Source organism: Morone saxatilis, unplaced genomic scaffold (genome assembly GCF_004916995.1).
Source record: "Morone saxatilis isolate NCDOM2014 unplaced genomic scaffold, NCSU_SB_2.0 Contig20, whole genome shotgun sequence".
Taxonomy (NCBI): Eukaryota; Metazoa; Chordata; class Actinopteri; family Moronidae; genus Morone; species Morone saxatilis.
This window is the reverse complement of record NW_023339763.1, coordinates 21,291,271-21,306,356: the sequence shown is the minus strand read 5'-3', so window position 1 is coordinate 21,306,356 and position 15,086 is coordinate 21,291,271. Positions and strand designations below refer to the sequence as shown.

At 41.8% G+C, this 15,086-nt stretch overlaps 1 protein-coding gene across 1 annotated transcript in view; it reads left to right on the top strand.

Moving 5' to 3' along the window:
- Positions 1 to 711: 711 nt before the first annotated feature.
- The window catches only part of cxadr (CXADR Ig-like cell adhesion molecule), a 31,505-nt gene continuing 17,130 nt past the window's right edge, over positions 712 to 15,086 (top strand). Inside the window, exon 1 of the mRNA XM_035667075.1 lies at positions 712 to 890. Within this exon, the coding sequence (XP_035522968.1) occupies positions 839 to 890 (52 nt within the window). The 5' untranslated portion in view covers positions 712 to 838. The remainder of the gene's footprint in view (positions 891 to 15,086) is intronic.

The window sequence follows — 15,086 nt, the reverse complement described above, 5'->3', positions numbered from 1 at the left end:
TAAAAGGATTGGTTAAAACTAACTAATCAAGGAAGGTCCCCTTCATCCAACGTTGTTGAAATTACTCTTTGTTTTAAGAGTTAAATCATTTTAGCCTGGCCTGGCATCGTCTAATATCTATACTAATATATATCTATATCTATAGTCTATTATAATCTATATCTATATAATATATTAACCCAGGTCTGGGCCCACCACCCATTCCAAGATGTGTTTCACTGTTCTCCTTTGGCCTGGGTAGCACAATATTATAAAAAACATAGTAAACTAATATAAATGATATATTAATGTATAAATATAAACTAAATCTAAAACGAATATTTACACATGAATCATTTCCTGAGATATAGCACCCAATCACCCCCCCCCCCCCATCCTTTGTATAATAGGGGAACAACCAAATAAGGCCAGGGGGCAGATGAGCCATTACTTCCTCCCAAAGTGCTCAGGTCGTGGACCAATTGTGGGATATCAACCAATGTGGAAACTTAATGAGGCTTGTTATGGGAAGGCTGTTTCCCCCCTCACGGTGGGAAGGGGGGAAGCCCCACAAGCCACACACATTGTTTTCTTCCTCACGTCCTCCCGTGGACAGACCGGTGGGAGCTCCGTGTCCCCGCCGGCAGAGGGCAGTATTGGCCTCTCTATGGCACAACCGCGGGTCACGTGACACCCTGCGGCGCGCTCCGCTGTGCACCTGCAGAGAGAGGAGGAGGAGGAGGAGGAGGAGTGGAGTTTGGATGCTTCGGTCGAGCTCGGCTGCCACTACTCACTCGAATTCAGCACAAGTTCTCGGACCAAGTTTCACTGGAGAAGTGGTGGAATAGCTGGAAGAGGAATGGAGCTGTCGGGAGCCCGGTTCTGCTGTGTGCTGTTGAGCCTGTTCGCAGGTAACGTGAAGTTTTCTCACTCCTACCGCTGAGCTACTTTGATTCTAATGAATTCCTCACTAAAACGGCGGCGAGCTCAGCCGCTGGTCAGCCGCGGACAATAACGTTAGCCGCTGGCGTTAACATAGAAACTTGCCTTTTTCGCTAAGTTAAAAATGCTGGTAACTTTATTAAACGTTTTCGTGACCTCAGGTTAGTGCCGTTAACAGTTAATTTGCTCAGTGGATATCCAAACAACATCTGAAAACACTTAACGTTTGATTAAAAGAAATGCCCAACAGGGAGTAACTCCGACCCACGGTTGTTAACTGTTCCCACAGCAGAGCAAGCGTCCGACTCAACACGGTTTACATTTTACACAGTTAACACTACAACTTACTTCATTTGTAAAAAATAAATACATAAAAACAGACTGTTTTTACACGGAAAGAGAAATATAAACGCGAAAAAGAAAATCAAACTTTTCTAACGTTATTTGATGCATTTTGTACACATTGTAGCTGAATAACGCAATAAAGGGACTGGTTTGGGTTAGGACGAGCAGGCTAGGTTTGCTGTCCTGAGGGGAATGAATGGTTATTCAGATGTATGGCACTGTGTGTGTTAGGTTCCCACAGTAATTAGATGGTAGATGATTTTTAGAGCCGTTTCCTGATGTCCTATCTCCGTGTGATGTGATTTTAGTATCGACTGGTGCTGCACACAATAGCTTGATCCGCTTTTAAACCTGTGGCTTCAGGACTTCAAAGTGTTGCCCTTTTTTTTGTCTGCCATCTGCCAGCAGTGCTGACCCCCTCCCCAGTCCCAAATCCCAGGTTATCACATTCAACTTAACCACATGTTTGCTCCTGTGGACTGCTTTGTTTATGGTTGTGCTTTGCTTATTTATGTCACGTCAAGACCCTTATTTAATGAAAGTTGAGTCCCTCAGCTGAGAGGGCTTTTGTTGTTAGTTGATACTGTAGCTGGGTAGATAACAGTGTGGGCTGTGAAACCTTGGGTCACCATAGTTCTTTTTAAAGCTCCCTTGCTTGTGCTAACTTATAGTCAATGATTTAGAGGTGAAATTGAGATATTCTGCATTTGACTTGGACCTTCATAAAGGACGAAGAGCACCACTCGCGAACTTTTTTGTCACTTTTTCATTTGAAGCACCAGTCAGTAAAAATGCAGCTGGTTGTAGTTGGCAATAAGGACGGGGCAGGTCCAAAATGAAAGTTTTTATTTTGATACTCTTGTTGTGGGCTCTACTGTTATTGTGCCATGGGGGCAACATTTGATATGTGATATTTGATTTGATAACAATGCAACCCTCTAAATTGTAGCAATTGTGCGATTCAATTGTGTGCGTATGGGTGTGGCTGTTGAGTGCCCTGGAATTTACACTGAAACCAACAGATCACTCCTCCCTCTACAGACAATAATGTGAGACTTTTTCTACGGCATCCTCTTTTGACCTCAGTCAGTGACGTGCCGTGGCTGTTATTAAACTATTTTCTGAGATTGGGATGGGAAGCCACAGAGCCATGGTCAGGGCCGTGACATTCCAGGATGCTGATTAGTAAGAAACTGCATGTATTGAAGGAGTGCTTTGTTTAGGATCATCCAGCACATCTCTCCATGTAAAAGCTGGGGCACTGTGTGTAATATAAGGTTTACATAGTGTGCTTTTTAGAGTCGTTTAGACCTCTTTTGTTTCCTGATTCATTCACATTGTTGTGCCCACTATGTTTGGGCTCATTACCATCTTAATGGCATCATGGCCTCGTCATTTGGGCGCTGTTCCACTTCAGCAGACAACAACAGACTCGTAGCGTTCTTTTAACATGGCTTACAAATACACAATAAAGTGCTAACCTCTCTTAAATGGCCAAATAACAAGTGAGGTCTTTCTGCCCCATTTTCTTTGCTCTATTTGTCCACGGTGCACCATATGTAATATAAAATGAGACAAAAGAAATATTATAATGGGGACATCTGAAATCCTGGAAATGATGGTCAGTGTTGAGGATTTAGAACACATACATGAAAAGTCCAGGCAGGATTCACCCAGCCTCCACGTTATAAAAGGGAATTCAGTTTGGTCATCTTTTTGTCTGCGTCAGGCTGTCGTTATCAGAGAGATAGGAGATTGTTTTTCCATGTGAAATGACGTGACGTGTCATCATTAGATAAATAATAGACTATTTGGTTTGTGGCAATGTTCCTGAAGCCTGTAGGTTAACTGGTTGAGGTCCTCCCAGTATGCACACTGTTTAATGCAAATTAAAACAATTTGATACAGGAAAGGGAACAAGAGAAGAAAGTTTGTACACAGTTGTAAAATGCTTGCTTGACAGAGCTCCCTTTTTTTGAATTCTTGTGGTAATGTTTTTCTTTTTTTGATATGACAGTGTTATCAGAGACCAGCTGCTGTTGGGCTGGCTGTTACTCTTCACAGTGACATCAGATGCTGTAACACACACTCAAGAGACTGCTCCATGCAAAGGCAGCAGTAGAAAGTAGTTGTGCTTACAATATTTCCAACAAGTGTATTTGAACGAAAAACTGCCACAGCTTTAAAAACAAGGCAACTCCTCTGTTTCTTCTGTCTATCATCAAAGAGTCTTTGTCAGCCGTAAGACTCTGTGGTGACCACTTCTTCTCTTTATTAACAGACACCGCTTTATTTCCTTTGGGCAGCCTGTATTCAATGCCTGTTGTCCCCCCCCCTCCACTCCTGGTTGTTTGGGTCAAGAGTGAAGCCGCTGACCTAGGATAAACAGAAAGCTGGTGAACCTGTGAGCAGGCGCAGAACACAGTTACCTGATAAGCCTACAGCCACAGGCCCTGGCCAGGAACTGGTTGCTTGGTTACCTTTTGAAAACAGACACGCAGATCCAGGGAGTGTACTTGTGTGTGTACTTGTGTGCTCCGGTTTCTCTAGAAAGCTACCCTCCCCCTTGCTTGCATGTTGTATGTATTGGGTCCTCTTTTATAGCAGCAAAAACATCTCTTGTTTTTCACTAAAGCTGCTGCAGATGTTTTGATTATCTTGATAAAATAATGGGTTGGTTAGTCACTCTTCTTGAAGGAGCAATTATTGTCAATGTCACGCTTCCAGCTGTGTGTGTATTGATAAGGCGTTGGAGTGAAGCAATAGTTAGAACCAGAGAGATGGGTGGAGGCATGTAGAGCACAGCCTGAGCCGCTGTCGTTGGCCCCATGCAGACAGTAATGACTTTAGGTCACATTCACTTGTCATGACCGAGCAGTCCAACGGCCACTGTTTGCCTCCTGTCGGCTGAAACATGTTGCAGCCACAGCTTCACCTCCAGACAAGCAGCCACTCACTCTGCCCCGAGCCCCCTGTCCTTGGAAATGAAGCAGGAACATGCAGAATCGGATTACACTCCAGGGACACTGCTTTGTCCTCCACAATCTGACGATGGGGACGACCATGCATGAATATTCACGGCCCCGGACGTTAATATTTTAGAATGCCAGCGCTGTACAAGCCCTGTGCCAACTCCTGTTCACCTACATGAGTGTGAAACGCTGATCCCTTTACCTCGCCACATTACCCTACCCCTTTTCTCCTTTCCCCCTCCATTTCATATCTGAATTACGGAATGAACAAATTGCTGCCTGCTAGGGAATCAGTGAAAATGATTAATAGTGGTGCTTGTTTCTGAGTCCTGTTAATGGCTGTGGAGCCACTCTGTATTCAGAGCTCATTTCTTTTTCACAGGTATGGATGAAACCGCTCTCTGGACTGCTGCCAAAGCATTCTTGTGAGAAGATATATTGGCAAAATTATGCTTGGATCCCTGGGTCATAAAGTCAATGTTACATTGACAGACATTTCAAGTTTGTCTATCTTCAAAGTTCTATAACACTTTGGCCACAGTATTGACCTACTGACGGCAGCAGGCTCCCCAGAGCCATACACATTGTGGGCTGTATTGCTCTGGAGCAGTTTTGCCTTAAAGACACAAATTAGTGGCTGATCAGTTCATCAAGGTCATGCTTTTTTAGTGCCTATGGGACCTGGGGGACCATGATATATTGGCCAGCTTGCGTGCTCAGTCAGTTTGCTTGTTTTGTCCAATCAACCATATAAAACCCAAAGGTATTCAATTTACAGTGACGTGAAAACAGAGAAAAGCAACAAATTCTCTCAGTTAAGCAGATTTTTTTTCTTGGTAACTAACTAAAATGATTAATAATGATTTGATCTAATTACAGTTTACAACATAATTATGTAAATAAGAGCATGTGATTATATTAGCTGTTCGAAGGCAAGATTGCATCGCTAACCGTAGTTGTGGCTACAGCATGTACAGGCAGAACCAATATGTGTGTGTCATACATAGAGAAAGTAGAGCCACAAGAATCAACACAGAAGCACTTTAGAGAGGGTCACTGTCAGTAAATAGCATGTTATGTCTCTGTGTCTATGTATTGGTTCATAGACATGATGTGCAAAAAATAGATATCAGAGTAGTTTGAACTTGTACTTATACTAATCAAATGTCATTTTTTTGCCAGTTTTGACAGCACTGGTGAGAGAGCAATGTGCCACTGATCAATTGACCATCCTCAAACTGGGCTTTCCGTCAAATAGCTATGGTGCTATCATAAGTACAGTGTCATGTAGCCTCTAAGTGCATATTTTAGACCCTTCTACAGGGTTCTGGTTTTCAGATAAGCCAGCCAGAAACATTAACAAAATCATTAGTCGCTGCTGGCTAGAAATGAGAAGCCTGCTTTGTCTCGCTCAGGATAGAGGATAGGACCCACTATTTAAAAAAATAAATGAATAATAATTAGTAAATGTTATCACTGTAAACTGTGCCATGCAAGAACAGAAAGCTTGACAGACGTAGCAATGGTGACTAACGGGGGCGGGGCAATTTTTGGCCTCTAATGAACATATTTTGTGCTGGGGAATTAAACTCACTGTGGCGTGTAATAAACAATGCCTTTAGAAACTACAGACATTTTGGCTTGTTTCACTAATGCACTGTTTTAAGAATCATTTATTTTTATCATTTTTCCGTTATTCAGTTCTACCACTGACACAGGTGGAGTGGACTGATAAAAGGTAGAGAGTAGATAGGACACCTCTGATATCTTAATCATGACTGCTGAAATTCTCAAGGTACATGTTGAAAAGGGATTGTGCTGAGGGAGAGACATTTCCTCTGCTATCCATGTAACCTATCAGTTAAAACAAGGTCACTGCACTGCTGATTTCCCCCGCTCTCTTGAGTCCATCGGTCATCATCACTGTGTTGCACTGTTAGGGCGATAAACACCCCCAAAGCACATTCATCACTTAGCCACTTGATGTCCAGCTCTGCTGCACCTACAACGTCCTTTATTCCTAATGAGGAGTAATGGGCTCTGTGACAAATAAGCTGTTGACTGTGATGAAGATAATAAAGGTTTTCACTTACCTCATATCTCAAAGGAACATTGCCAGAATAGCATTTTTCTGTAGATAAACGGCACAAGCAGAGAAGATGCTGCATACAAGGCAATGAAGGAGGTTTGAAGGATTTTGTTACAAAAGGCTGTGATTATTTCAAGAAGAACATTGATTTGTTAAACTTTTAAAATAAAGTCGGTACTATACTTAAAGCACAACAATTTTTTTTTAAATGATAATTGTCACTGTTTTCAAACGATCTCTTAATGGATTGAACGTCTCACACTGTGTTTTGCGTTTTAAATGGAGGGAGTCTCCTGTTTAAACTGATTATTCACAGCCAGCGTTCAGGTCTCTAAAGCAGTGCTTCACTTCAGGTTCTTCTCCTTCCTTGAACTTCGACTGTTTTTTTCATCATGGCTATTTATTCTGTTTCTGCATAATATTCTCACTACATCTGAGCTAGCCATCTCAGTGTGAGGATACACAGTGTGGCAGGCAGGTCCGCAGGGTGCTGCATGTGCAGGTGCTGGTGTGCAGCCCGCTCCAGCTAACCTGCTAGGTAGGTGTCAGCTCAACTCTACACATGCCTCAACCTCTGTTAGATTATCCTTTGTGCAATGTTAAAGAATACTTATAAACAGGGGGGGAGGGGGGGGAATCACATAATCATGTAAAACAGACATCATCATTATTCTGACATCAAATCTTTTGTTGTCACTTCTGACTTCTAACAAACGCATCGTTTTGGAGATAAGCATTCTATATTGTATTGTGCATGTCACATTATTATCAGTTAATGTCCAGGCATTGTCTTACACAGAGCTGAGTTGTGGGAAGATGATTATATTTTGTCCTCCAGCAGCAGTAAGCCCCCCACTCTCGCCGCTAAGAACATTAGAGTTAATTGTGTGTCTAATCTTGAAAAATATTATGGCTCAGAAAATAAGCGACAGAAGCAGAAGGTGGGGTGAATTTTGGGAGGAGGAGGGGGTAAAGCAGCTGTTGAAGGAGCCATTTTTAGCACCTCTATCTCATTGAAAAACATTACACATTGTCGACTGCGGGTATGTTGAAAAAGGCAAATAAGTGATGTCTGTAGAAAGCCTCTTTCAGTCCCACTCGACTTTGCTCCCCGTGGTGCAGATATTCAAGTCAGTCTTTGTCTGTCTTAGTCTGATGTTTAATCATCATCTTAAATTATATAGTTATGCTAATAACTCCTGTCCATAGAAAAAAGGGATTTGTTATGAAAAATGCCTGTTGCCATGCACAAAATCCTAGACTGAACAGTTGTACAGGGTTACAAAGCTTGTATTATAGATTTTAGAATTACATTAAAGCGGTTGTGTAGTGAAATTTTATGATGCAGGCTGAATCTCGTTAGGAGCGTTAAGGGAGTATTGATACAAAGCGACACAGAATTAGACCCAGAAAATCCCATTTCTTGTAACATTTGTTGCCTCATAATCAAGCTGTTGCTAAACTGCAGCCAAAGACTGCAATGAAAATCCTCCGAATCTGGAAAGAGGGCAAATTTGAAATGTAGGTTTCAATATTGACCCAGACAGGCTCTGCAACTCTCGATCTGTCACAACATCTGTGTGTTGTTTATATCGCATCAAGGAAACCTCACCATTTCACTGATGTGATTACATTTCAGCGTTGCATGTTGCATATTGTGAGATGCTACTGACAAGTTTGCAGGTGTAGGACAATATGAGGAAAGGAAAGCTACTGAATGGGCAAGCTGTAGCATTTTAGCAAAATGTCCCTAATCTCCGCTGGAAATATGAATGCAAAGAAACACCTAGTTTCATGAATGAGCATTACATGAGATTAGATTAAATGAAACCTTTCCTCATAAGGGAATCAGGTCATTGCAGTAACAGACAATAGAAACACATACCCCTCCAATCTTGGGGTAACTACAAAATGGAGGAAAATGAACATTCAGAGGATATTGGATGAGAATATTTCTATATACTCTATATACCCACATTCTCATCACTGCTTCTATAATACTCATACCTAAATAATAGGATTTGATCTGATTCATAATAAGGGGGGCAGGCAGCTGGTGGGTTACATTTTATGTTAAGCAAGAGTGGAGTGCAAATGTATATTGTATGAATTTGAATGGGTCTTCACTGCATTCAGATGACTTCCATTTACTCACTATGGTTTTACAACCAGCTGTCCAAAAGGAGTGTGGCTGTGTGCCACCTCCCTCTCCTCCATTAACATTCATTAAAATGATCTTTGCCTTGTCCTCCTGCCTCTGAAGTTATTAGTCCTGGGTCGCCGTTGGATCTATAGGTACTATGACCGGGACATCTGCTACAGTTGGGTATAGAAAAGGCTCAGTGCCTGAACCACAGCAAGGTCAGCAAGCCACAACAGACATTTAATTACTGTAGTGCATCTCGCCGCCATGTGAGGAAATCGGCAGCTGGCCCAGTCGCCCTCCAAAGAGATGAGATTGCACTGAAAATAGCTCTGTGAGTGGCTGGTTTATGATGGTCAGAATACACATTACTGCACAACCTTAATCACAGTGCTGCTGTTTTAATAGGCAGGCACACAGGAGCAACCAGGCTGCAGTTGTTGCTGGTAAGTTCCTGAGGAACCAGCTGTTAAGTGTCCTAATGGAGCCAATGTATAATTCATGGTCACACACAGAGCTGCGTGGCTGGCTGGCTGGCTTTCTTTCTCTGAGTGGCCGATAATTGGAAGGAAAACAGTAAAGACCCCACGCCATCTCTAGTCACACTTTTATTCACTGCACCGAACTCTTTTCACAAGGTGTAGGTTAGGGTCATGGTCAACTGCCCATTGTTGATACATTTGTTCAGGTGAATGCATGGCGGGCGCAGGGGAGTCCCCACTGCCCACTGCCCACACTAGTGATAAGAAGACCAGTTCATTAAAGTAACCGTGTACCTTCAAGTTTCTCTTACCAAACAGACGCTCAGTTGGAATTAATTGCCTTGTTAACTCATCTTAAAACGTGCCTTTTTCAAACTTCACAAACACAATGAAACTCACCAAAACCATCTTGGTTAGTCTTTCCATTGTTCCAACAATTACCAACTCTGGTTAAAATAAACCCTTAATTCATAAAGTGTGATGTGAAAATATTCTGGTTCTACACTGTTTTTCCCCATTGCCCGTGTCTGCTGTGGCTGTCCTCTTTGTGCCACTGGGTTAGCTTGCTGAATGAGAGTCTGTCGCAGAGCGGCGGCTCTCACTCGTTCTTTGGAAGCAGACCATGAAGTTAGCAGAATAAAACAACAAAAATCACCCCAAAAAATGAACGGGTGTGATTGACCAATAGATTTGTCAAATCACCTAACCCTTGTTTAGGGGAACATCAGCTCTCCATAATTCAGCTAGAGTTTCATATGTATGACCTGTGGACACAGTAAAAGAGCCTGTGACTGCCTACAATGTCACTCAGCATTTCTACTAAAATTCTACCTCTAACTCTTATTAATCAGCCATTAACTTGTTGGGTAGTACTGTAACATCTCAGGAGCTTTAAAGAGCTTGTCAAAAAGAGACGTGAGTTTAGTTCAGCATGAAAAATCCCTGATAATCCCTGTGCTGTAAAAGTGTGGGAAAAAAATGCTGGCTACCCTTGACCTGGATCTAAGTAAACAGATATTATTACAAGACTCTGTGAGATGTGTTTATCAAGGTGCTGTCAATACAACCCCTAAACATCACCACTGCACACTGACTGTCCGGTCGTCTTTGCCAGCCCAGTGTCAGTGTATTGTTTTCTCTCTCGGGATTCAACATTTTTTATTAATATCAACATAAAATCTGTTTGTTTTTATGAACAAGCTACCTTAGGTAAATAGTTGTCATTGTGCTGTGCCTCAGTCACTTTCACTGACATTATGTACTTGTCAGCCTGATACAGGGTGGCCTATGAGCAGTGTCTGTCTAGACTACTCAGGAGTCGGACCTTTTTAGATGTCAGAAGAGCCATCGGGGAGTTGGTTTGTATGGCAGGTTTCAGGCAAAAGCACTTTACTACATCCGCTAAACGCTCAACAGCCAGGCGTCCTTGCAGAATCATCTGAGGAGTCAGGTTTCTTCTAAGTGCCATTCTTTTATGTTATATCCTTTATGTTAAACAAGATATTGTTAGGATGGCATAAAATCAGTTTTGGGCATACAGTGTGCACTAGTCGTACAGTATTAATCATAGAATTTATTCCTCTCAGCCTTTAATTAAAGGAATATTTTACCTTGACTGATGTAATGTTTCCAGCAACAACATGGGGTTAAACTTGTTTTTCTTGTTTGTCCTGAAAGATAGCGTTTACATTTCCTTATAATGAATATGGTGACTGTTTGAACAGTCACAAAGTAATTTTAAAGGACTTAAAGTAACAATCCTTAAGATTTTCATAAAATCAGACTCAATTTTTGATACTAATTTATGGTGTTTTTTGTTTGTTTTTTTCAGCAAAAGCTGTTCAATGTATTTACGTTCAGTAATGATCTTTTTATTGACTCTGTGTTTCAGGAACAAGTGAGCGCTCCAACGTTGTTATTTTGCCTGCACCAAAAGTGGAAACCTTTAACTTGCCGTATGACTACATCTAAAATGTTGAGAAATGTATAGTTATGCTATGTGACCCAAACCGCACTATGACTTTACCTTTAGCCAGCAATAGCAACCTGCAGTTAACTGGAAATACAACAAATTGAGTTTTGTTTGGTAGTGAGTGGCGGAGTCCACCATTCTCAGATTGCTTAAGTAAGCAAGAATAATTCACAGGAAAAGTATATACTTGCAGCTTAATTTTACCTCATGATATCAGCCTCACTGTTTACTATTCTCTTTCTTTAAACCTTAGCAAAACTGTAATGTTAACTCTACATGTGCTGTTACCATGGTAACCAAGGATTAATACTTTACTTTATGACTTGATTGTGGTCTGTTATTTAACTGTCACTAAGAGAGAATATTACAGCATATTACGAACTGTAATGCAACCTTTGATGATCAAAAGCTCATGTTAATTTGTTTCTAGTTGCCATCTTAGAAACTGAGATAGATGAGGATAGCTATTGTATGTGCAGTTGCTTTTAACTTGGGTGGTTGGGCTCCTCATTGCAGTCCTAGTATCTTTACTCTGCTCTGTATTGCAAAATGGCACAGCTGCTGCTCTTTGATTCAGAGGCAATTTCATGCTTTGAAGTCCAATTTAATGTGGGAGTAACATATATGTTGATGTACACTGTGCTTAATGTTTTCTAAAGCAGTTTTTTGATCAGCTCTCTAAGGTTTTTTTTTTTATTTATTACAAATGCTTGGGTTGTTGAGATGGATCTTGAATCCCCTTTGAATCTGAGCTCTGCGTCTCTAATGTGCTTACTGCATTCATTTCTACTGTCCAGACTCTACCCTTCTTCATGACTCTGACAAGCCCCATCTCATACACAGTTAAAGAACACAACATGGAGAATAAATAGTGTCATAATATGTCATGACCAAAATTGTTGCCTTTTTGTGTGCGATAGATACTTAGTTATATTTTACATTCCCAATCGCATCTTGTCATTTAACGTGGTATGTAGACTAGAGTGCTTTCTCCTCCTCATGTCTGCGCTGAGTGTGCGAGCTGGAGGCATGAATATACCCAGCGGTCCTGGTTAAGTTGTAACAACAACTGACAGTCTTCGCCTGCAGCTTCCTACAGGGCTCAACACTCAGGTGCATTTACTACACCTGCCTTCAAGATCCGCTGAGTGAAGAAGAGAGCCCAGCCTTGAAATATTAGTCCTGTTTCACTGCCTGCACAGAGAGAAAAAAAGAGGGAAGAAAAAGGATTATCCGTCTTGTTATCTTTTTTTAACAGCAGTCTTATCTTGATGTCCTGCTGTAGTGTCTCCCCCCACACAGAGGACAGGAAGGGACTGTCTGTGTTGTTTCACTTTCACAAAGACCTCATTCTGCCTGGTCGGGAGTGCTTTGGACAGGATGAGAGGGTTTAGAGAGAAGGGATGTTATAAATGCATTTGAAAAGGAATTGATGTTTTAGCAGTTATTGCAAAGTACTTTGTCATTACGCCTTTTTTGCCCGAGTCCTCAGGGAGCTTTCAGCAGCAGTCAGATATGTTTTCAATGAAATAGACTGTGTTGGTCCTTTACCCTTTGATGACACACTCTGGGGGTAAAACACATAATGTGTATTTTCTACCAATGTCCAAAAGACCACCATCATGCAATGTCCTTCAGGCAAGGGACCTAATTTTAGACCAGAACCTAGAGAAAACAGCATGAGTGAGCAAGGCAGACTCATTGACTGCCTCCCAGCCAATCTAGCTGACAGCCATACATGCCTCTGCACTACATGGAAAATGGGTTACTGTGTAAATCTACCATCGGCAGCAGAGGTAACACCTTAATCTGCAGTAGTTGGGCTTTTGCATCCTACAAAAGCATCTGTAGAGGTAACTGAATCACGTCATAGCAGTTTTCACAGCTAATATGTCAGCTGAAACAGGCTTTCATTGTTTATTTTTCATCTTTCTAAGGTGATGTAGATTTTGGTTAATCAGTTTTATTTATATACATTTCCAGTAGTAGTCAGACAAAGTTTAGAAATGTGCTCCAGTCTATCTAAAGGAACAAGGAGGAACCCAGGAATTCATTGGGAGGCATTGGTGTTTGAATTCTTGATATTTTATACTTGTCTCAGAACTGTCTGCAGTCTGGCCATGCATGTTAATCCCTTTAGTGGTTTGGCAGTTAGCCATGAGAGTCTTTACCTCTCTATAGGTGTTAACATACATTACGTGTATATACGACTGGATATACCACCTAAGCACTTTTAAAAAATTAAATAAAGTCCTCAATTGACTACACCAACATCCCAGTGTTGTTTGTGTCAGTGATTTGTTTCAGATGGTATGAGGAAGTAGTTTCTTATCTCTGAGAAAAGCAAATCTGACCACACTCACCCTGTTCATTCTCACTGCCTCCATTTGTTTAAGTGAACATGGTGCAGGGAAACATTCAGCCCACCTTAAGCTGAACGGATAAAATTGCTGAGCTGTGGAAATTCCAGAAATGTGAAATAGTTTCCCATCTTGAGGAGTTTCTGAGTTAGTAAGATTCATCACTAAAGAAGTTGAAAACCAGACTTGTTAGGAACTCTAGAAAGGATTTATAATCCCTCATTTTCCCCTGTGTTTCAAGGGGAATGTTCTAGTATGATATTCACGCTCTGTTGCTTTAAGCTGACTTCTTGTGTGCTCACCTCTCTGACATAATTAAGCACAGTCGTGAGAAACCTTTGTTTGCTTCCATATACTCACATTTTGCTTTCCTTCTGCATTGCAAATGTGCGTGTCAGTTTGTATGTTCTCTAAAACCCATATTGTGTTGTATCAACTCTCCAAAACATCCTATCCCACAGTTAGAACAACTCTGTGAGAGTCCATCAACAGCCTGCACTCTGCTGCACTTGTGTCTCAGTGTTTGATCAGCGATGCTGCCTCCTGATCACAGTTGGCATCGTGCCCTGGGGCCCGGACAAAGGCTGGGGCTGGGGCGCCGACAGGGGCCTGGTCTGTATCAGACACTTTATTTGTTTTGGGGGATAGGGGGGGCATGGCTGCCTCCCCCTCAGCGCAGAGAAACTCCTGTGTCAGGAGAGAGACTACATCCCACTGAGACATTTGGCTTTCATGTTTTTGCCTCATAGAAAACAGCTGGAAGCTTAGAACGCAAATACATGCTTTTGATAAGCTTTTTCTTTCAGCATTCTTACTACTATCTTTCTGCCAGACCTTTACATGCATCCTGGGTGATCCTGCTAGAACTGCAAATGCCACTCTACTGAATGCATTTTGTAATTGTACATGCAATTTCTTCTTTCATTCCCAAACAACCTATGAAGTGATCAGAAATGCATTTCATCACATTGGCAACATGGGACTGCGGTGTGTCTCTGATCCTCTGTCCAGATTATGTGAATACATTTTTTATGGGCCCGGTCACCCAGGATATTCTGGCAAGTCAGCAAGAGTGAAAGTAGGTCTGATGTGTACGTGGAAAAGTTAGCTTAAAGTTGAACAGTTCCTCATATTAAGATGAAATCTAACAAATACCTCACTGCTGTTTCATCCATGTGTTTCTACTTTGGCATACACTTTCTCCATTAAATGCTGGCTGATGATTGATTTAAAACCTCTACCTGATCCACCACCCCTCCTCCTCCTGTAATGAGGATTAAGTGGAAACAAAGACACACAAATGTACTGTGTGTGTGTGTGTTTCCAAGGCATATTTCTATTTTACACCATTTCTTAAGTCATGCAAACTGCTTTCACATGCTCAGTAATTGCTCGTAGGGAGCTGTTTTTTTCCCCGCAAAGTGTGGAGGACATGATTTTGTAATTACTCCTCTGGCAGAAAATGTTCCCGCTGTTTCATGTTTGAATACCCTCTGTGCCACAACTGCATCTACAGAGAGGCATTTTAATAAACAAGGCACCAATGTATCTCCACCACCTCATATTCTGCACCTACATGCCCTTCTGCCTCTAGACTGTTTTAATTTCCTCCTCACATGACTCTATTGGCACATGTGCTGTTGTTTCCCATGAGGGTGTTATCAGCGGGCTATCTGTGTGCTGCTCCTTGGACTGGCGTCTTGCCTATCAGCTTTTCGGCACAGCCAGCCCCCATATTGTCACCACCTCACTATGTCCCTGGGCTTCAACAAATCCTGAAGGACACAGTCTGTGTGTGTGTG